This window comes from Sebastes umbrosus, chromosome 22 (assembly GCF_015220745.1).
Source record: "Sebastes umbrosus isolate fSebUmb1 chromosome 22, fSebUmb1.pri, whole genome shotgun sequence".
NCBI lineage: Eukaryota > Metazoa > Chordata > Actinopteri > Perciformes > Sebastidae > Sebastes > Sebastes umbrosus.
The window spans coordinates 18,463,820-18,487,995 of NC_051290.1; the positions used below are offsets into that span (position 1 = coordinate 18,463,820).

General features: G+C 39.9%; 2 protein-coding genes across 11 annotated transcripts in view; one reads left to right on the top strand and one right to left on the bottom strand.

Annotated features, from left to right (window-relative positions):
* Positions 1–450: 450 nt before the first annotated feature.
* Positions 451–21,279, top strand: sec24d (SEC24 homolog D, COPII coat complex component). 3 transcript variants are annotated; one of them, XM_037758354.1, is made up of 24 exons: positions 451–587; positions 2,489–2,691; positions 3,526–3,628; positions 3,882–4,009; positions 4,211–4,462; positions 4,493–4,609; positions 5,160–5,281; positions 5,577–5,688; positions 6,763–6,890; positions 9,011–9,149; positions 9,340–9,455; positions 10,300–10,424; positions 12,479–12,670; positions 12,998–13,091; positions 13,918–14,034; positions 14,265–14,435; positions 14,855–14,951; positions 15,042–15,187; positions 15,282–15,420; positions 15,963–16,081; positions 16,257–16,436; positions 16,666–16,857; positions 17,493–17,582; positions 19,322–21,279. In XM_037758354.1, the coding sequence occupies exons 2-24, from the start codon at positions 2,541–2,543 to the stop codon at positions 19,460–19,462; spliced, it is 3,171 nt and encodes a 1,056-aa protein (XP_037614282.1). In that variant the 5' UTR covers positions 451–587; positions 2,489–2,540; the 3' UTR covers positions 19,463–21,279. The 3 variants fall into 3 exon arrangements, with proteins under 3 accessions (XP_037614282.1, XP_037614281.1, XP_037614280.1); XM_037758353.1 differs by having other exon boundaries at positions 4,211–4,447; positions 4,478–4,609; XM_037758352.1 differs by having other exon boundaries at positions 4,211–4,609.
* Positions 21,280–22,080: 801 nt separating this feature from the next.
* Positions 22,081–24,176, bottom strand: part of kcnip4 (Kv channel interacting protein 4) — a 147,310-nt gene continuing 145,214 nt past the window's right edge. For 7 of the 8 annotated variants that reach the window (XM_037758355.1, XM_037758356.1, XM_037758357.1 and 4 more), the window contains one exon: positions 22,081–24,144. In XM_037758355.1, coding sequence (XP_037614283.1) covers positions 24,097–24,144 — 48 coding nt within the window. In that variant the 3' untranslated portion in view covers positions 22,081–24,096. The remainder of the gene's footprint in view (positions 24,145–24,176) is intronic. The other variant, XR_005205190.1, reaches the window with a different exon arrangement.

Here is a 24,176-nt window from a genome sequence, read left to right on the forward strand (position 1 = left end):
TGATGGTATGATCCTTGTCCGTCATCACCTGATTGGTTGTATGGACATCATTAACACAACATTCAGTCACAGTCAGTGCATGGAGTGCCTGTGGCGCGGAGAAGATCATCCAATCATTCTGCCTTGAATTAATTAAAGAAAGAAATGGACGAGAGCCAGCTCTTATCGCTCCCTCTACAGAGTCTTTCAAAGCACAGCTCAAGACCCACCTCTTTTTCTTTGGCTTTTGAATATACTTGAATTATGATTAAAAATTGGCCTTTTTTATAATGCTCATTATAACAGTCTTTTACTCATGGATTCTATCTTTGTCTCTGTCGGTGGATGTGTGAGATTTTGTTGTCTGCTCTGTTGACCTGTTTTTATTCTGCCTATATCTGTAAAGCACTTTGGTCAGCTCATGTTTTAAATGTGCTATAGAAATTAATTTGACTTGACTTATAAGAGCCGGCTCTTTGAACCGGCTCGTTCGTGACGACACATCTCTATTACCAACGTAGCGACCCGGTGCTTTGCTGGAGTTTGACGTGGCACTCTGTTTCCACTGAGGGTAATACACAGTGAAGAGATCTCTGCCCAATATTCAGGTAAATACCACTACGACACTATTTACACACGTACGTGTAATTCTGTCTTATATCATTCTTTATTTGAAGGTATTTCTGTTAAATGATCGCGCTTCTGGTGCAAGGGGAAACTTTGTAGTAATTTCCGCGTAGCTAGCAGGATGTTTTCTATCAATGTGTGATCAACAGTGCTGTCATGTTTACTGCGCCCTTTCGATCACATGTTAAGCTGTATTGTAACGTTACTACACAGAGAGGACAACATGTGTGTGCTTTCATCTGGATGTGAATTGAAGGAAGGAAGAAAGGGATGCTCAGATGTTTAGCCATCATCATAACGGTCTTTGACGTGGCAATCCTCGGAAGTGGCACAACACGTATAACTAGTGAACTGATCAGTTCATTTACACGCGTGTTTGTAGCTCTTTGTGCGTTTTTTGTTTAGGTTGCAATGTGTTTTCAATTGGTTTTATTATGTAGTAATAAATGGCTTTTAGTGGAGTTGTCAGTACGCAGCTGTTGTGTTTGTTGGCCCAGAGTTCAACTTGTGTTTTGACACCCTGAAAAAAGTCTACAGGCCCTTTTGCTTTTAGAACTTTTATTGTGAAAAGCTGTTTTTTAAATGGCTTTAATTACAGGCCCATATGGGTATTCATATTTGTGTAAATGTGTTAATGTGAGGCTCATTCATTTGTAGTTCTGACAGCAAAAACAGACAACTCACTAGGCCCTTTGCTTTTAGAACTTTTATTGTGAAAAGCTTTAATTGGCTGCAAGTATTTTTTAAATGGCTTTAATTACAGGCCCATTATGGGTATTCATATTTCTGTATGTAAATGTGAAGCTCATTCATTTGTAGTTCTGACAGCAAAACAGACGACTCATACAGTCACTAGGCCCTTTGCTTTTAGAACTTTTATTGTGAAAAGCTTTAATTGGCTGCAAGTGTTTTTTAAATGGCTTTAATTACAGGCCCATATGGGTATTCATATTTGTGTAAATGTGTTAATGTGAGGCTCATTAATTTGTAGTTCTGACAGCAAAAACAGACAACTCACTAGGCCCTTTGCTTTTAGAACTTTTATTGTGAAAAGCTTTAATTGGCTGCAAGTATTTTTTAAATGGCTTTAATTACAGGCCCATTATGGGTATTCATATTTCTGTATGTAAATGTGAGGCTCATTCATTTGTAGTTCTGACAGCAAAACAGACGACTCATACAGTCACTAGGCCCTTTGCTTTTAGAACTTTTATTGTGAAAAGCTTTAATTGGCTGCAAGTGTTTTTTAAATGGATTTAATTACAGGCCCATATGGGTATTCATATTTCCAGAATTGTGTAAAATGTGAGGCTCATTCATTTGTAGTTCTGACAGCAAAACAGACAACTCATACAGTCACTAGGCCCTTTGCTTTTAGAACTTTTATTGTGAAAAGCGGCAATTGGCTGCAAGTGTTTTTTTTAAATGGATTTAATTACAGGCCCATTATGGGTATTTATATTTTCATAATTGTGTAAAATGTGAGGCTCATTCATTTGTAGTTCTGACAGTAAAAACAGACAACTCATACAGTCACTTGAAGATAATATTAGCAAGGATAGGCCTTGCCTTATCTCTCAATAAGCAATGCCAAAGGTCCATGTTACATGTGGAGTGTTGATGATTGCATGAGGTCAAATATCAGTTGTTGGTGGTGGTGTGGCTTTGTAATGCTTTATAATTTGAGAAAAAAATAAATGGATTACATTAATAGGTTGGAAACAAACTGTTCAAAAATTGCAGGTTTTTACCAGGAAGTTTCAGTTTCTATTAATTATTTAAATATGTTAAAGTCTCGCCTAATTAATTTCTCCTGTTTGTCAAAATTAAGTAAATGACATACATCAAGTAACCTTTACGTTCCACTCTTTCAACTTAACAGGTTGTCAAAACTCATTCATCCTGGCATGAGAAGACAGTAACATCACATCAGAATGAGTCAACAGGGTTATGTTGCTGCACCCCCATACTCCCAAGCCCAGCCAGGGATGGGGGGGTACCAAGGTGGATTTGGAACTGGTCCTGCACAGCCCCTCTATGGGCACTATGGTGGACAGCCTCAGCCATGCGCCGCTCCACCAATAGGTAAAGGACTTTGACTCTTGTATTTGGTTTCCTAAATAACATGTTATTTTAGGCTTTCATTTAACAAGTCTGATCTTGCATTCTACAGTAGCATGATCAGCTAATTCATACTTGGGTTATATCAATTGCAGCAACTAGTGCTCGTTCTCCATAACAACAAAAGTTCACAATCCCCAAGCTTTCAGGGACGAAGTGTGTTGTTGTTGGCTGACGTGAATATTTTCAAATAACAGGCCTGAAGTGCTTTCTTTGCAGAATATGAGTGCTCAAATGTTAAACATGTCTTAATTTGCAGCTGAAGTGTTTTGTATTGTATTCTCCATTGAGTGAATTTGTTTGGCTGACCTTGAAATAAGTCTAATGTGCTATATACCACTGTGATAGCATGCACGTTAAGTACCAGCGGCACAAGCAAAGATACAGTAAATTTATTGGCTTTGTTTTAAATGTCACAGCACAATGAAGCAAGCTCTGTACGATTGAAGTGCAAGTCCTGATACTCCCAGTAGAACTACTGACATACTAAAGGTCTTCAGAAAAGAAGGTCAAGACAACATCAAAGAAACTGTCACGCTTTCGTTCTAGCTGCGTGAAACATTCCTTTAAAACGGCGGTCTCAGTCTGCACTTGTCTGCAAACTCTGACCCTCTAAGAACCTTGAGCTTACTTACATATTGACAGTGAAAAAGTCTAGAAACAAGAAGTCATGTTCAGATGCTTTTGTACTTTGCTGCAATATATTATATCAAAGATTTTGATCAAGAATGGATTTAAGTTTGATACAGTGAAGACTATACATATACTGATACACATGGTGTCTATTACTTACTTCAGGTGTGATGAAATTACCAGTTTCCTCTGCTGCCGGTATGCCTCCGCCTCCAGCGTCCAATCAGTACAATCCAAACATCCAGCAGAATGGCGCACATCCACAAAGGTAACACTTTTCACTAAACAGCAACCGTTTGGCACTGATCATTTTCTCTCTGAAATCAACATAAGGACAGTATGAATGTATAAGTATTGTAGTTGAAATTGATTTTTTTTGGAATCAGCTAGAATTATGCACAACAGATCTATTTGGACCATGTTAGCAACATTTCATACTGCATGTTAAAGATTGATTTAAGTATCATCATAAGACCACACTGGATCTGTTGTATATTCATAAGTGTTCTTATATTCCTCAGATACCCTGCTCCTCCAGCTGCTTATGGACAACCTCAACAGTCCCCATACAACAGCATGGCCTCTCCTGCCCCACCTCCACCACAGCAGCTCACCAATCAGATGAGTGCTATGAACTTGGGCAATTATGGTAATTTACTGATTTATACTTGTTACAGATCATACAGCAGGGTGTGGCATGCATGACATCGAACAAAGTAGAGCAGCCAAGTAATCTGCTTTAGTGATTATAGTATTTCAGTAGAAGGGATTGCACGGGGATTTGAAAAGAAATATAGGAAGAATGTACTCACCAGATTGTATTTCTTCACTTCACTTCTTAATGGTGTAGCCTCAGGTCCCATGCAGAGCCCTCCTCATCCAGCAAGCTCTGTAGCCCAGCAGCCTTTCCAAACACCCCTTCCTCCAGCAATGGGCCAGCCACGGATGCCTCCAGGCCCGCAGTCGCCCCACATGTCCCCCCAGATGTCTCCACTACAGTCACCCCAAGGAAGTATGCCAATGGCAGGCCAACAGATGGCAGGCCAGCCGATGGCAGGCCCACAAATGGCGGGTCCCCCAATGGCAGGCCACGCGATGACAGGCCCACCAATGGCAGGCCACGCGATGACAGGCCCACCAATGGCAGGCATGGGTGGACCCTTCCCTGGGCCACATCCTCCAGGCCCTGGAGGTTTCCAGCAGCCTGGTCCTGGAGCTGCTGGTCCACTAGGATACCCACAGCAAGCAGGTAACTGAACCAAAAAAGGTTGAGATCACACCAGTCAAGAGACGTATTCTAAAAGGGATATTACAGTTTTTTTGGCACAAGATTGTATTAATTATTTACTGGTAGCGATACTGATACGTGGTCACATTAACTCAGCGTACAGATTCTGTGGTCAGAGAAATGATCTGCTTGAAAGACAGAAATTAACAACAGCAAATGGCGCAGTTAATAAAGAAATAAATAACCTTTCACAACAGAAATGTTTTTCATCTTTTCATGTAGTGTAACTTTGGTGCTTGAATCTCCTCTGAGAGTGCCCTGTGTCATAGAACTATTTAGTGTGTTGAATAGGTCTATAATACAGAAGAGTCTGTCTGGCAGGAGAGTTGGCAATCTTTGTCCTTTTAATAGACATGAAAACAATGTGCTCTCATTGCTAATATTGGAGCAGTCAGATCAGAGCTTATTCTACAGCCTACATTTAGTCAACAAACCAGAGCTCTGCTGCACACAATCCTGCACTGTAGCCAAATATCATTGAATAACCAGTATATCCTGTTGTGATGTATAGGTCCGTTTGGGGGACACATGGCTGGGCCCCAGCCAGGCATGCCAGGGGCCTTCCCTGGAGCACCAGGCGGACTGGCGGGACCACCTCAGAAGAAACTGGACCCTGACTCTATCCCCAGCATAGTGAGTAAAGACGACTAATCCTCGTGGGACTGCATACGTTCTCATATCAACATACCACATATGTCATTCCACATTATCTGTCTTGAACCAGCAGCTTATTAATTCCTCAAAAGGTGTCTGTACATTTTCACTTTTGTTAACATTACTGAGTATTCACATTTTGGGCATATAATGAAGCAAAAGCAAACTTAAAGTTGATGAACATTGCATTGCTTGTTTGCCATGTAGTTAAGCTGAAGTGACATGGGATCTACCTAACTACTCTGTACTGTAATGCATTACTTGTCTGCTTTAGACTCAAGTCATCGAGGATGACCAAGCAAAACAACGGGGACAGGTCTACAGCACGAGCATCAGAGGACAGGTTCCACCTCTGGTCACCACTGACTACACAGTACATGACCAAGGTAACTCATACGAACATTGAAACCTCAAAACACAAAAATATTTGTATGTATATATATCCTTTATTTAACCAGGTAAAAAACTCATTGAGATTAAAATCTCTTTTCCAAGAGTGACCTGGCCAAGAGGGCAGTACAGACATTGTTACAACAATAAAAACAAACGATACAAGCAGACAAATACAACAGTCACACACCACGAGTGAACGAGCATGACATCTAGTTTGTATGCAACACAAAAAAAATGTGCTATAACACACAAACAGGTCAATTTCAAAACAATTCAGTGAGAAAATCGAGAGCAATCACATCGACCTATAGTGCCACTTTCTCGATCCTTTAAAATGGTAATAGTAATCCATAGTAATCAGCTCTGACAATGTCAGGTCCTTCTGTACATTATTCCAGGAAGAAGGAGCAGCATATTTAAAAGCTTTTTTGTGAGAGCGCAGGCCATATTGATTGCGGTTTGTGCACATGTATGTACACAGATACGAAGGAACCAGTCCAAGGAGCGATTTATATATATATGAGCCAACCAATGTGAAAGTCTGCAGACATACAGAGATGGCCATTTAGCAGCCGTATACAGTACCGATTTCCACAGCCAGTAATTAAACGTAAAGCACAATGGTATACAGTATCCAGCTTCTTTAGGCACTGGTCAGGTGCATTCATATAGAGCAGATCACCGTAATGTAATAAAGGTAAAAAAGTTTAAAATCATCAAATTCATCAATCAAATCACTCAATCAAATTTTGTAGTAGATGCTAATGTGTAGCAACTGTAGGTGAGCAGAAAATTATCCCCATTAAATCAGATTTTCTTTTTGGAAAGAAGATCGAAACGTTTTTTAAACACTTCATGTTGAGGACATCCAGTTCAGTAATTTGTCTGTCATTTGTGGTATGTACTTCATAATTTATAGGTGGAAATGTAGACATTTCTTTGAGAATTACAGTACAGTAATCGTAAATTAAAGATTTACTGTCCACACTCCTGTCCAAGAGAGTGGGAACAGACTTGTGCTCTGTCATAATATCTACGTCATTGACCCTTCTTTTTGCTAATCCCAGGCAACGCCAGTCCCAGGTTCATCCGCTGCACCACCTACTCCCTACCTTGCACCGCCGATCTGGCCAAACAGTGCCAAGTGCCCCTGGCTTCCATCATTAAACCCTTTGCCAGTTTGCCAAAGAATGAGGTAAGTCATGGTTTTACTTGTAACTTAAAGATTAAGTTTAGATTTCTGCAGCTTTGCTGTGAAAAGGCACATTTTCCTGGTGAGCTGCAAATCCAACTCTTGCAGGGACTTATAAATGCTAATATACACACTAGTGTCTCCCACAGATTGAGTGGTGTTGGGAATCATCCATCACTTGAGTAGGTTGTGATACAGCACTGTGTCCAGAGTTCTGATGATTGTTGTCTCACTCTGTATGTTTACACATTGATGCATCATACACATGTTCAATCAGTCTGTACTTTTTTTGCACACTTTTGAAAGAAAAAAATCTTCTTGGGTGGGCTTAAATTCTATATATGGTAAACACTGCATGCAAAAAAATCATCCCACACCAAAGCATTTCGATCCTTAGAGTGCACTGTGTTTTTTAAATGTTGTACCCTGTCATCTCAAGAATGACTAATGAAACTTACAAGAACACTTGAGACTCTGGTTGCTTCTGAAATTCCATACTACCCTGCTATTTAGTATGCTAAAACAGTGTGTGAGATTTTTTAGTATGTCCGAAACTTTAGTATGAAACCAATAATACACAAATTACATACTATTTCTGGTCAAATATTACGGTATGCAACGCTGGACACTACAGCGGCATAAATATCCCACAATGCAATGCAATAGTAACAACAACGTTCATAACAGATGTTGACGGACAGCTCTGTGATGTCAATAAAACTTAAATTTAATTGTAAGCATTAAAATTTCACTATTTCAGTAGTATAGTTTTTAAATCAATTCAGACTTTGATTCTCAAAAAAACGTCGTTTTGGTCACGTGCGGTCAGCACGGGTTACACGTCTCCAACCGGCCACAATGCTCTTAGGAAGTGACGACGTAAATTACTGCTCAGTGCGTCCGAAAAGATACATACTACTGTTTATTCACACAAAAGTATGTTGACCGACAGTACACAATGTCAGGCGACTGTACTATCGTTCTGCCCTACTGGGTAAATACTGGGTAATCTATGTTAAATCTAGCTGTTACAGCAATTCTTAGGTAGAGATACATGACATGATATGAGTAGAGATTCTGTTTATGATTTCCTCCTGTCTTAGGAAGTTAGAGAGTGGTACATCTGCTTTTATTTTTAAAAGAGTATTAAAAAATAAAAGCTAGTTTGGGACAGTAGAGCATGCAACTACTAAATTCTCCTTTGATAGATGTCTCCGTGTACTACAAAAGTCAAGCTGTCCTGTGAATGACCTCCTTTTGGATCATATGTGGTCCAACAATCCTGCTGTAGATATTTCCTCCCTCCTCTCGCCTCGTCCCAGCCACCCATTGGCCTTTTTAGGCAATGTTAGCTTTCTCTCATCTGGCTTTAGGCTAATTAGCTAATGTCAGATCTTCAGGGACGGCTGAAGGAGAAGGGAGGTTTATACAAAAGGAATCAAACTTGAGGATTTTGCACTCTCAGTTTAGATTACATCGAGAGCAACATGGGAGCATATTCACATTACAATTATACCAAAATAGTAAAACTTAATCATCGCTCTGTGTTTGTACATAACTGGAACGGGCGTGCTGCTGTGCTTGGATGCTGTATGCATTGTTTTGTTCTCTGCACTCTGGTAAACAGCTCTTAGATAATGTAAACACTTCTACGCTCCTCCTCGAAGTCTCCAGTCTAAAAATACACCTACTTGCTACCTTGTCTGCATGTGTTTTATAGTAGTTGAGTTCATTTGACGCAAACAGTTTCAATTTGGCCTGCAGGGAGTGTTAAATAAATAGTGTTTAAGACAGTTTCAGTCGTCTGTGGTATGTATATTAAACAGCTTCATACTAAGCGTTTACATTCCATGTTAGACACATGTTCTGTATATGAATGTGTATTGTTTTGGTGCCATGGAATCACAAGTAAAGTACAGTACAGTATGTGCAAGAGTATGGCCCAAATACAGTAAATATTGCATCACTAAAACATGGGAAAAATCACTGGGAATCATCCCACAAAAAAATAAATAATAAGATAATCCTTATCATAGCTGTGTCATCAACTTCAGATTTAGAAATACTTAGGAACATCTGTTTACAACTTGACCATAATGTCTTTTGTGTGTGTCCCTGTGTAGACTCCTCTATATGTTGTGAACCACGGTGAGACCGGCCCGATCCGCTGCAATCGATGCAAGGCCTACATGTGTCCCTACATGCAGTTTATCGACGGGGGGCGTCGCTACCAGTGTGGTTTCTGCAACTGTGTCAATGAAGGTACTAGAGCACAGTGCAACAAAAAGCTATGTCATCCTAAACACGTTAAGCAGCCAGAAAAAGACACATCACGTTGACTTTTGAAATCAAAAAGGAAGGTTTTTTAATTTAATTTAAAAAACAGGTAAACAAACTATGAATATATTGTGCACAGTTCTATAGTAAATTTGATTTCTTTGTTTAACTGTAGTGCCAGTCTTCTATTTCCAACATCTTGACCACATGGGCCGGAGGGTGGACTTCTTTGAGAGGCCTGAGCTGTCCCTGGGATCCTATGAGTTTGTAGCCACCCTGGACTACTGCAAGGTACAGGACAACTACTAAAGACAGCTACTATTCAATACACATCATGCAGTGTGGATGATCAATAGAGACAAGCCCTTGAATTGTCATCAAAGATATGTCACTTGAACTGGATGGCTCTCACAGAAGTCGGTCTAATATGATACGAGACAGGATTGCTTTACTGATTTTTCTGAAGGACCTTTTGGCACCCTACATTATTCATCATGAGCTGCTTATCAAAACTAAAAAGACAGGACAGATAGAGTTCAGCTCAGTTGTTTTGCAAACAAAAGAAAGACAGCAATGCCAATCAAGTTCACATCCCCATGGAGGCGGTCGAGAACAACAGAGTAAGCTGGCAAAGCTGAGTCACTACACTGGCCTACTTTTGCTCTGTTTATTAAGACTTATAAACAGCCTCTGCAGGGCAGCTATTAAACAAAAGCCTGCAAGGTGATTGTCTTGTCATGGGTCGTAACTGTGGAAACATAACAATGTCTTACTGACAATCCCCCTCACACACACTCCATTGACATTGCCCTCCATCTCGGAATCCATAACTATCACGGTCTCCTCACAGCTACTCCCAAGTTATAAGCAAGCACCAACGGAAACTAAATCTCTGGTGTTTGAGAACTACTAATAAGGTGGAAGGCATAAGGGTAGACCCCCAGGTTTTGGGCCTCTGTTGATATGGTATAATTAAGACCTTAGAGGACACAGGACTGAAAAAAGCATTTTCCTCATTTCCTTTTGAAATCAGGTGATTTGATGCTGCATGCCTGTCAAGCCATGTTAGCTTGGAAAGATTTTTAAAATAGATTAGAAACTAATTCATCACACCTGCCGCCTTCTTCTCACACAGAACAACAAACCTCCGAATCCTCCTGCCTACATCTTTATGATTGACGTGTCCTACAACAACATTAAGAGTGGACTGGTCAAACTGATATGTGATGAGCTGAAGACTCTACTGGAGAATCTGCCCAGGTAGGTCAGAAAAACACACACATGCTCACACACACACAAAGTACTGGTAGGAATGTAATATGTATCATTAGGTGCTATGCATCTTCTATACCGACTTGTAGAGTCCATAGACTGTATATAAAAATGGACGACATGACAGCTCCCCAAAAGTGAAGCCAAAACATCTCAATCGCCCCCTGGTGGCTGGTTGCAGTAGAGGTCATAAAGCCCGCCGACTCCGTGTTAGCAGATGGGACTTGGGCCAAACTAAAAAGTCCAAATACACCAAATCATTTTTTTCCGTATCCTAGATATTTGGGCTTCCCTTTTGTACAGTGGGAGGAGGTGGAGAGGTGTTGTCCATCTATATATACACAGTCTATGGTAGAGCCCAGTGCAAGAGACTACTGTCCACTAATTCAGTCCAACATATACCTAGCCAAAAAAGGACTTCCCTCAAGTCTTCAACACCAAGCCAACTATTTGTTCTCATCTGCATGAGTTTTTGCAGATGGTGGGTATCGGTTAGGGAGGGCGCTATGGCTGCTAAAAATGGAAAATCTCTGAAAGGCATCCAAAACAAAAACAAAACAAAAGGCTTCGTCATACAGAAAACACTTGGTTTTCTGTACGGAAGTGACTTTTTGATTTATCGCAGAGGAAGACGATGATGTACTTCACCTGGTTACTCCTAAAATAACTCAAAAATGGACTTTTCTTCTCCCCACTTCATTAGTGCCAGCAGCAATACATTCCCATTTGTCTGCCTCCATGACATCACCCTTAAAACACTCAGTAGAAGCGTACTCAGATAAGCCCCCTTCTTCTCCTGTGTTTGAAGCTTTATTTTTGTTTTTACAGGCACTAAATTACAGCACTTGGACACCGTGCATCTTTATACAATTCATGTAATTCTGCAGTATTTGCCAAAATGCATGTTTAATTCACTCAAGATAAAGCTAGAGCCCGGTTTAAGTAAATGCAGATGTAGACATGGACTTTTTTTTTTTTTTTTTTTTTATAATCACTGGTATTTTTTAATCACTGTCTGGTATGAGAAAATCTGAATCTGTTATTTCCAACAGCTCCTACATGTTCATACAGTAGAGAAGATGTGGTCATAGTTGACCCGTGGCATGTTTACTTGAAAGGGTTTTGCAGCAACTGTTTTAAAGCACATTACATGCTCCTCAGTGTGTCTGCATGATTTAAGAAGAGAAACCTACAAACTACAGTTGGCAGTGTCAGTAAAGAATGCTTTTAAATGAATATGATGGTGAAAGGTTTTGATGTATGGTTTTGGTTCAAGATAGCTACCGCATCCAAATTCAGAGTGTTCTGGTGAATGTCAGGGTATTTTTTAGGTTTTCAATTAATATTTACTTTGGTTTAAGTCAAGCAGTTCCTTCAAGGTAATTAAAATTTTCCCAGTAAGTAGTGCCAATATGTAACAGTTCTTTCCAGAAAACCTCCTAGGAAATTATTAGGAAAATACAGACATATAAAACAGTGTGATAGAAGCAATTTGATTGGAATGCTGAGAAAAAGAGAAATAAAATGGTTTAGTTGTTTTCTCCACCAACATTTACTTGGATTTTGTAAACCTGTAGCAGCTATTTCCTTCCTCTCTCTTTGGAACACCACTTAGGATGCTAAACATTAATAAACAAGTCCATATTGGATGTTATTCCACTCCTGGATGAATGTTTATACTTGCCAATTTCACATGGTTGGGAAATGATCCTTTTATTTGGTGAAATAGTGCTTGAGAGAGACGGCCCTCGCAAACATAAACCAGATTTTTTGGTTTTCTTTTGCATTAGGAAAGTGCCAATTTCATTATTTTATTTAAGTGACAACCTTCATGCTTTACTGTTTTGTAGAACAGGTACACTATGTAGGTAGTGGACATATACAAAAGGTCCTGAAAGCAGTAAGATCTCAGCGATGACTGCAGGATGACAGCTGCCACATTTACACACCGCACACATGCAGCCATTGGAAATAACATTTCAACTGACTTACTAGAATCATCCTGGGATTCACCGAGGCTTGTTCTGTGTCCTTCTCACCAGTGAGGAAGGCATGGAGAGCTCCGCCATTAAGGTCGGCTTCGTCACCTACAACAAGATCCTCCACTTCTACAACGTGAAGAGCGCTCTGGCCCAGCCCCAGATGATGGTGGTCTCAGACACCGCTGAGATGTTCGTCCCGCTGCTCGACGGCTTCCTCGTCAACTATCAGGACTCGAGGGCTGTCATATACAAGTAAGATACAACTTGTTATTCATTTTGTGGATGAACTGTTTACCTTGGATGCCCCGAGCAGTAGGGGGAGAGAGAGAGAATTAGGTATCCCAAGAGTTTAATCCAGCTAAACAAAAAAAAGTTTATTTTTATATCACTGGACGGGAAAACTGTTTAATTTGGTATGGAGATTAACATGGCTTCAGTCAAATACTGAATCAATGTTGAGTGTTTTACTTGGATGCATTTCAACCAGACATTTTCATGTGAAAGCATTCAACAAGGCAGTGAGACCAATGTCAATAATTCGGACCAAGCCATAATAACCGTGTCCCTCAACCTCTCTAGCCTCCTGGACCAGATCCCTGATATGTTTGCAGACACCAACGAGAGCGAAACGGTCTTCGTTCCTGTCATCCAGGCCGGCGTGGAGGCATTCAAGGTTAGCCACAGTGTGACATCTGTCAGCATGAAGTGGGAGGCTCGGGGCCTGTGTAACCTCTCTCTGAGTCATGTGTGGCTGCTATAGCACTCTTTGCCTTTGGGAAGTGAAAGATCAAACGTCATTAGCACAGTTGGAAGCGTCTTATTTGACAAGCCACATTTGATTAGCAGCAGAGTTTGTCACTCTATCACACTGGTCTCTTTTAATTTTTTGTCATTTTTATCACTCTACTGATGGAGTGCAGCCAAAACACATAACTGTGTGTTTTTCTATAAAAAGGTCAACCAATTTGAATTGGAAAAAAAAAATACACTGCATCCACCCCCACAAGATTGTTCCAATTTGTCAAATTCATTCAACCTATCAACTCAGTGAAGTTTCTTTGTTTCTCTTCCTGATATGTTTGTGTTTACTTTCAAGTCCAACAAACTTTCCCAGCAATGAGGTCAGTCTCTTGGCGCACAGTAAAGGAAAAGTTCACACAGCTTTTAATTGGAAGCAGTTGTGGCATTACACAACAGCAAAGAGTCTGCGACTGTGAGTTTGTTCACGCCTGTTCATATTTTGAGTATTGCTTACGTCTTTATCTTTTCGTTATCAGTTTATTTTTGCAACACAGGGGAGTACTCTGTACTAAATAAAGTTTATTATGATGAGGATAATCTGATCTTCTGCAGGAGTGGAGTTTTGCACCTCGTGACCTCGTGGTTTCATATTAAAACTATAAACAACACATCAGCAAGAGACACGCTACACACACACCTTCGCGTGATCTTCTTTTTTGAGATCTTTTCTCTCTCTCTCATCACTTTCTCCCCTCCAGGCAGCAGAATGTAGCGGAAAGCTCTTCATCTTCCACTCCTCCATGCCCACTGCCGAGGCTCCGGGCAAACTGAAGAACAGGGATGACAAAAAGCTGGTCAACACGGAGAAAGAGAAAGTGAGTAGCTTTTTTTTCGTGAACTTTTATTTTACAACTTATTCTGAACTCCACATACAGACTGCTGGCAGTTGTAGATTGAGTAAAAGCACAGTCCCCGGGCTTAATTAAAGTAAGCATAGAAACTTACTTACCTGCATGAGTGGAGTCGGCTGGATGCCAATTTGAAATTTTAAACTACTATTGGGAACTGCTGACTTATCCAAATGAAACTCTGTATTTTCCTTTAGACCCTGTTCCAGCCTCAGAAAGGAGTGTATGAGCAGCTGTCTAAGGAGTGTGTGGCACAGGGCTGCTGTGTGGATCTCTTCCTCTTTCCCAGCCAGTACGTGGACATCGCGACCATGGCCGATGTGCCCTCACACACCGGAGGCTCCGTCTACAAGTACAACAACTTCCAGGTACGACTGTCGGCCGGCACACCTGTTTACAGGCAACTGATAACACACACACAAGCAAGCCACATAAAGTATATGGACAGGACTAATCCATTTTTATGTCTTGTCATTACACTAACAAGTCAAGCTGGTTTTGTCCACATAATGACTTTGGCGCAGTACCCACAGTCTATTATAGACCTGTCCCATAGGAATGATGCGACAAGCGTGGGAAATTACTCCAAACTGGCCACACAAACACACCACATACAAAGGCAGAACAACATGGCTAAACACACATGGACAAAATCTATAATAAAAAACGTTTATGTTAATGTATATTTATGAGCCACAGGCTGCTCGTCAGTGGCCTGGGACCAAATTGTGACAATACTGCCATCTGCTGGTTAAAACTAAAATATTTACTCACATGTACTCGTCAGGTGGAGACTGATGGGGAGCATTTCCTGAGAGATCTGAGAAAAGACGTGCAGAAGAGCATCGGATTTGATGCCATCATGCGTGTTCGTACCAGTACAGGTAAGGAATAGCCCCAGGCTTTGCATTTTGGTATGTACCACAAAGAGTTACCTCTCCTAATTTACACTACTGCGCATGTCTGTCCATCAGGTTTCAGAGCCACCGAATTCTTTGGTGCCGTCCATATGAACAACACCACAGATATAGAGTTTGCAGCTGTGGATTGTGACAAGGCTATAACAGTAGAGTTCAAACACGACGACGCGCTCAGCGAGGAGACTGGAGCGCTCATGCAAGTATGCATCTTTTTAATATCATTGTTTGCCATTTTGTCAAAGAGTTAAGTCCCCCATGTTTCGTTACAACTTATTTTTGGACTCCGTTTCCCAGTGTGCCTTGCTGTACACCACCATCAATGGACAGCGACGCCTCCGCGTCCACAACCTCAGTCTGAACTGCAGCTTGCAGTTGTCAGAGCTGTTCAAGAGCTGCGAGACCGACTCGCTCATCAACTTCTTCGCCAAATCAGGTACACTTTCTCAGATAGATAGTCTCATACACAATTTTATCTTTAATTTAACATTTGCACATAAAGGACAGACTGTTACACGACAGCAAAAATGCAGAAAAGATGTATTTTTCCTCCCATGATCTATGAAGTCATTCCATACAGTCAGCTTTCTTTATTTGGGGGGGTGTAGTGTAGTGCAGACATGCAGTATCATCCTGACCTTTGTTGAATTTACCCCATGCATCACATGATAATCTACTAATACTCAGCGACTTATGAGTAAAAGAAGAATGAGTTGTGGAAATGAGGACCACATGTTTCACATAAAGTACAGATGACACTGAGCCTTTCTGTAATCTGGACATAAGTACAGCCGTATTACTGACCTTCAGTTGCCTTCTTTCATTGGTCCGGCTACTCTTGTGCGCTCTCTGTTCCTGATTTTTCTCATCTTTCATCCTTTGTTTTTTACTCCCCTACTTATCCTTAGCTGCCAGTTAGGCCCCTCTCCTCCCCCCCTCTCGCATCTTTTAACTAACCTTTTTCTCATGCCCGCTCAGCGTGCCGTGCCATATTGAACCAGCCTCTAAAGAATGTGAGGGAGATTCTGGTCAACCAGACGGCCCACATGCTGGCCTGCTACAGGAAGAACTGTGCCAGCCCCTCCGCTGCCAGCCAGGTCAGTGCAGGACAGCACCTGGAATGAAATGTGTTGAATTTAGGCTTTGATTTTTAGGATACAAAGAAACTCCCTGATGTACATATGTGATGCAATACATTTTGTGTCTGTGACTAAAGATTTTAATCATACATCCATCTGTCAAAAAGTAACAATGTCTTTATGCTTTATGTAGCTGATCCTGCCTGATGCCATGAAGGTGTTTCCGGTCTACATGAACAGCCTTATGAAAACTGCTCCCTTGGTTGGCAGCACGGAGCTCTCAACAGACGAGAGAGCCCATCAAAGGCTGTCGATCATGGGCATGGGGGTGGAGGACACACAGTTGCTGCTCTACCCACGCCTCACCCCGCTGGTACAAAACACACACACACACAGTGCAGTGCACAGCAACTTTTTTTGGGATACCAAATATATTTATTTCAATTACACTGTTGAGATAAATCCACATATTTATCTCCCATTTAAATCCACAGTGAAGTTTGTTTATCAAAAGACAAATCTTGAATATTTTACATATACTAGAAGGGAGTGTGTGTCTAATTTCAGACAATGTTGTAATCTAATAAATGTGTTACTTTCAGCACAACATGGATGTTAGTAGCGAGGCTCCGCCTACTCCGGTGCGCTGCTCGGAGGAGCGTCTGACCGACTCCGGCATGTTCCTGCTGGAGAACGGACACTCCATGTTCCTGTGGCTGGGCCAAGCGAGCTCTCCAGACCTCATCCAGAGCATGTTTAACCTGCCCTCCCTCGCCCACCTGCAAGGAAACATGGTCAGAATTAATTTATTAGCACTTCCACTTCAGCATATTTATAAAGCAAATGAAACAGTATGTTTTTAGAGATATTAGATGAGACATTTTCTTTCCTCTTTGGTGCCTGGAGGCATTACAGAATGGTAAGAGAATGTCTGGTTAGACAATATGTCTTGAAATTACAAGTTTCAATTGAATTCATTATAAGATCTTACATCTGACCATGATTTAATCCAATATGAATCATTTGACACATCCAAATAGTAGATCAACTCTACAAGGTTAATGGATAAAATGAGCTAAACTGATTCAACAATAATTAAAAACAAACCTCACACAAAGTTCAAAGATTGACATTTTATTTTCATGGCAGAGCTCAAACAACATTTCAACATGTAGTACTGGTACATAAGAGGAAGCAGAGCAGAAATGTGTCAAAGATGGCAGACAGTAAAGTAACAACTTCATTAAATAGTGTTTAAGTGATCTCAACTGTATAAATCAAGGTTGTGTGCTCCCCATTCTCAAATCAATACATCATTAAGTATCGATGTTCTTTGACACCTGTAAGTGTAATACGTGTGTAGAACTAGCACCAGTGACTTATTGACCCTTATTTTAGACTTAACCAACCTTCTAATTGTTTTTTTCAGTGTGAGCTGCCAGAACTGGACAACCCATTGTCAAACAAGGTCCGATCCATCATCAGTGACCTGATTGAAAAGAGGCCTAACTCTATGAAGGTAAGATACCCAGATAGAGCAGCAACATGCTCCCAAAAAACATTGTTTAAAAACAAGCATGCCTTTTCTTTTAAAAGATTTTTTTAAATTAAGAAAAAAATGACCAAAACAAATTGACGCAGCTTTCAAAGATCTCTGCCTCCCTCTAGTGGAGGTAGTAAGTAAAGACATTCCCCCCACGACATCCTTTTTTTGCCATTTTGCTATACAAATCAGCTAATCGAATATACAACTGAAGAATGCAAATCATGCAATCAATTTGTGTAGAAATGGACAAGCCTAACAACATGTTTAGTTTACTTTAAAAGGTCCCATATCGGAAAAAGTGAAATTTCCACGTCTTTTTATTAAAGAGCAGGTTTAAATGCCATATAAATACTGTGGAATTATCAAAACGCTCAATCCACGGAGAAATGCACACAAGAAACTCTGCCTTTAAAAGAGCCGTCAGGATTTCTGTAATTTTGTGATGTGACAAATTTATAGTATATAGACAGTTTTAAATGTAAACATTCTAAATGTGTTCTAGTTTATTGTTGCCTTTAAATGGGGTCGTATTTACCGTGTTCACGACAAGAGTCCATATGAACGCCCCCCATATGTGGTATTCACAACCTTGTAAGTGGAAAGTTTCTGAAAGCTCCGAGTTCACGACTTGTGACGTGTTTGTTGACGTTGTCAGAAATGGCGGAGGCCATGGAAGTTAATTTTTCGGTTCATAATAAGTTAATATATTGTAATTTTAGTCGTATATTGTTTTTCTTCGTTTGAGGAAAATGTTGATATTCCCAACAGCTTCATCTTTTTCCTCTGTCATTATGCCTTTGCATTTACTGCATTATACTACCCACTTGCTAAATTGTTAGCCTCTGCGGCTTCTAGACGCCGACAGTAACGTTAATATTCCCGTTGCTTAGCAGCGGTGTTCTCAGGACTTAACCACTTGAACGGCAAGCATATCGTGTACACGACTTCCCATGTTGTAAACACGAGCTCACAAGTGTCATTTGAAGGCACCATATTTCCGGTTGCAGTGTATGTGAAGCTGACAGGAAGTAAACATGGACCCAAGCTGTTGCCTAGCAATTCAATTCCGTTGAAATGAGCCAAAACGGAGCGTTTCAGACAGAGGGTAAATACAGGCATATTCAGACAGATGGACAGATGGACAGTAGGAGGTAAATAAACAGTTTTTTTGAATATCACAGCATGTAAACATGTTCTAAAAGAAACATAAAATACAATTATGAACCTGAATATGAGCATGATATGGGACCTTTAAGTTAAAAAGAACACAATTTCTTGAAAAGAAACAAACTGTATGATATAATTGAACTCTTGTTGGTACATTTCATTGCTGTTGAGTGGCCCCAAGCACTGCAGGCCCAGTGCTATAGAGCAGTTAGCAGGTCAGTTAGTTAGAATAACATTTATTACTCTGAAACCATAGAGGACCATGCAATCCCAATCCTTCAAATGAAGCAAAAACAAATACAAAAACAAGGCAGCAAGTAGGAGGTGTACATGAATATAAACATGTTATATTATGTAAAATCTGAACAACCATTAGTCACATGTCAACAGTGTGGAAAAAATGTATCAATGGCAAGTTGAGTTCATTTCGAAGCATGGAGATCAATGTGTATGTTGACCGCAGCTGGTAAATGTAAAACTTCTAGTATTCGGACTGGAAACAGATCGTGCTTTGCTTATTTTTTTCCCCTTTTTTCCCCGCTCAGCTCCAAATCGTGAGGCAGAAGGATAAACCAGAGATGTTGTTCCGTCAGTTCCTGGTGGAGGATAAAGGCCTGCACGGCGGAGCTTCCTACATGGACTTCCTTTGCTACGTTCACCGAGAGATCAGGCAGCTGCTCACTTAACCCCCTCCTCAGCGTCCCCTTCCCGACTGGCCTGGGAGAAACGCGCCCTCTAATGGACCACGCACAAACCTCACAGGGTCAGTCTCAGTTGGCTCAATCTTAAGGACGGTCCACAAACTTTTGAGAGTGTTTTACAAAGACAGAGGAAGAAACCAGGAACCAGGGAGAGCCTTTTGAGATTTAACCTTGAGAGTCCAAAGCTGCCTTTTTCCAACATACTTTCGTCACCCTTTAGCGTACACACAGTATGATCTTCAAATAACCACTTGTCACTTGAGGAACTTCCTAAGTAAAACACGGACAACACATCCAGCGTTTCCCGCACAGATACTTAGTGTGATGGACTGTGGAGACTGGAATGACATCAGTGTCTGAGGCTGAGATGCGTTTTGGCATAAAGCCCATGGGCACAAGCAATACACCATATATCTCCACAGTGCAATCGAGTTTTCACTTTGTAGATTTACAGGATCCAGACAAGGGGTTATTTGTGGGCAATACTGTAGATGTTCACTTTGAAACTCAATAAAGCTCGCCAGTCTTTGTTATACACGAGTCTAAGTACGTCAAATTACTTTTTTAAACAATAAATGATCACAGAAATTTAACTATATTTAAACAACTTATGGAGGCTTCTACATTTTATCACACTTTTGCTGTCCTAGTGGAAAATGTACTAAAATAAACACAAGTATCCACAGAACCAGTTTATTCATAATTTAACAGAAATAATGCCGCTGCTGCCAGGACTGAAAATCATTCCCGTCATTACACCATGAGTGATTCAAAGCATTCGATTCGCACATGCCCCCACAAAAAAAAAATCAGATTCTTTGACCATTTATAGCAGAGACTCGATCAACACAGTGTGCAGTGACGCAGGAAACGTTTTGTTTTGGTGTTCTGAGATTACAATGAGATGAACACAGCTGTTGCTCTACATAGAGAAGAAGGATGAACTCGGGCATCCTGATGAAAAAATTACACGTTTTTTTTCTACACGGCACGAGTCAGAATTGGGACTAAAAAAGGGATGCTTAATGGAGTAGACTGCGAATCGTGTTTTGGGACCAAATATAAAAAGCTTTTGCCTAAAACTGTCACACAATAAGGGAAGCAAAATAATGTTGGGAGTGATTCATTTTGAGAAATACTTTCCAACAATGCCATATTATTATGAAAAAGGGTGCCAGCTGACAAATCTGACGTGTGCCAGGACAATAAAATCATCAGTTACTATTGAATCAGCAGACTTTAAAGTGTAAAAGAAGCTCCCGTTTCAACCCAAATTCAGTAAAATCTTGTTACACTAATAACTATAATCTGCAAAATTGTCTGTAATGACGACATGTAACATTTAAGTCCAGCAATAGCATCATACTGTATTGCTTGTTTTTATAGAGGTAATTGTCTCTGTGTAATTCATGTATGCATTTGATAAATATGGTATGATTTTGTGTGTGTGTGTGGCCTACAAAAAAGTCCTTTTGTACATGGAATACACAATTTGTTTGTTCAAAAGATATGACCATCTATCTGCCTTACGTTGATATGATAGTTGTTAAAACATATGTTCAAAGTATATCTGTCCTAGAGGTCTATGGCTGATTTCAATCTTGTTTGGTTTGTATGCAAACTTATCTCAGGTAATTTGAGTACCTTACTATTTTAAGTTGGAAAGAAGTGATTTCAATTTAACTGGAAAGATGGACGGTTGTGTTTTGAGTTGACTTATCGATGTTCATGGGCTTGGTGTGCCATGTATATTTTATTCCAAACCCTCAACAAATTTTGTCTGAATTAAACTCTTGACATAACTATTGTTTGATTCTTATTTTAGCCTTATACAGTACAGCAAATTCATCAGATGAAGAACTTCTCTTTAAGAATATATTTGTCTAAATATTAAACACTGACCTTTATGTTGCTTTTTTGAAGAAAATATATTCAATGTAATATTTAATTGACATAATTCATTGCAAGCCAGATCTACAGTACTCTATCTATTAGGTAGCACTAATCAAAATGTACACATTCAATTTCATTCTCAAGTAAAAGGGCATTAACATACACACAGCAAACAATATTCATTTTGTTTCTTATTTCACAAGCTTTAATCCAGTCCAGGTGGCAAAAAGTATTTCTGTACTAGTGTACTAGTGTGTGTGTTATCCTCTTACCACCACGAGAGGGCGTCACAATTCAGAATAACGTGCCGTTTGATCCACAATATGAGCTGCGTATGTCTGATAATAAAACTTCTTCTGACCATAGTGGTGAACAGATTCTGTTTTTTAAATGCTGTCCTCTCCAAAATTACAAGTTTGCAGTGGGAAAATCTGTAATGTGTCATGGCGTAATTGACAGAGAGGCTCTCTGGCCATCATAGAATAAAGTATTTTAATATTTTTACACATTGGATCACATATATAATATTATATATACAATAATGTTATTTTTAGAATTTACTATCTGAAAATGAATATGTACCGACCATTACAGTACTATTAGACATTCCCCCCTCAGATGTTTGACAAACAAAATCTGAAGATTTTTTCCCCCCTAAATGGCACTATTATAGCCAAATAAAGTAGTTTTGATAACCATACGCAAACATGTAATATTCTACAGCCTTTAATGCGTATTAAGTAAAGTAACACAAATTTGAAAGTTTGAGGTGTATAGTTTATTCTTTCACTTTTGTCAGAGATAGCTGACTTTGGATATTATTTACAGAGGAAATGTAGAAATGCTTCATTATTTTCAGAAAGAACATCCACCGGGATATATTGTAGATATGTTTAGAAGTGGGTAATGTCGCAAACATTTGTTGTCCCTCCATTTTGTCAATCACTTTTCCAAACAGAAACATAACATTTTTACATACAGTAAGGCACACAAACACAAATCAAGTGGAAAAAAAATGGCAATTTCTTGATGGAAATATACACTTCATCTCCAATAACATGAGTAAAAAGAATACAATTGAGAAAAATGTGCTATTTTCTTTACTAAACTAAATGGATGACCAACAAGAGATCTTTATGTTTGTGACTAAACAGTGTAGTGACGTACTGTATGAAAAACAACATGATAAACTGTTGTAAAGCATTCACCAAAAATCAACCAATTCTCAAGTGTAAATCAGATTTCCGGCTGGTTTGACGGATACTTCCTGTATCCAATATCCAAGTCATTGTGAAAAAGAAGAAGAAGAAGAAAAAAAGAGGAAAAATACTCAGTAACGTACTTACATAATGTCCAGACACTTCTCTCAGTGATCCAGTAGTTCCCAACGAGCAACAGGAAGTCAGTAAAGTGAGACTTGCAACCCAGCATGCCTTGTGTTTGCTCACATTTGGGGCCAAGCAATTGCTTTAATCACACACAGCAGGAACCAATCAGGCTGATCAGGTGTGGGCTGGACTTTGGAGGACGAGGAGGAGGAGGGAAAACAGCAGGAAGAGTATTAGCCGACGATCCAAAAATGATGCCTATATTACAAAGTTACAGTGTTTGTATCAACAACCAAACCCCCCACCAAACAGTGAATTATATGAACAAATCTAAAGACCTGAAATTCACCCGAGAGCAAACTTTCATTTAATACTGTACACTCGACAATGCTTTGTACAACCATAACACCATATAAATAACCTCAAACACTGCTCTTAGTGTAAACTCCTACTAACAGTGCTTCAAAAACATATTGATAGACTTTACAGGGAATATACATACATACATAGGGTTAAATGAAATACACTGAAAGCAGCATTTATCTTATGATAAAAGATGTCGTCGTCTTATGTTATACTCTTGGTAAATATAGCTACCTGTGTGCTTCTGTAGACAAACCATCGATATTATGGTCCGATTTTGACATCAATACAATCCTTGTGTTGTCTCATTCTAGTTGGCAAGTAAACATGAACAAAGTTGAAAAGTTTCTCATAGAGTTCTTATCTAATGCTTTATCTATAGTATATACACTTTAAAATGGTACAATGGATGTTGTTGTTTTAAAGACAGACCACAAAGGTTGACTAAGTCGGGGTAAGAACACTCTGGAATTGAGGGACCGGTCTGGAATGTAAAAACAGAGAGGGGTGTGACGTTACCTTGGACAGTTTGTTCAGTTTATTTTGAAGCTGTAAAAAGTCACAGTGATTTCACTTGGCAGTAAATAAAACAAGTCAAGGCTGCAACGGAGAGAGAAGCGTCCCTGTCTAAACCCCTTCGTCACTAATCTCTTTTTCTCCGTGTGTTTATGTTGTCGGAGGCTCGTGCAGCTTGTAGAGCTCAGTGTTCAGCAAATAGAAAGACACTCCAGAGACAAATGGTGGTAAATCGACCTTGAAGTTAAGATGTTTTCATTTCGAAAAACACCTTTTCCCCCTTCCTCTCTAATCATTTCTATCTAATAAAGTTTGTTTATTCAATAACATGTTCAAAGGGCGACTCATTCCAGAGTGTTCGCACCGTATTGCCTACTCCTACCCGTGGCCCACGGTAATGAACGATATTTTTTTATCTATGATCAAAAGTCTGCATAGCACACTGTACACAGTATGAGTCCATGTTGGGCCGAGCTAAAGATGATGTTCTCTTCCAAAGCTTCCACAGTCAGCCGAAAGTTAAAGAACGTTTTCAAAGAGGTGCATTGATCGCATGATGTTTTCATCCTGCGCACAGAAAGAAACAACGTAATGAGGAT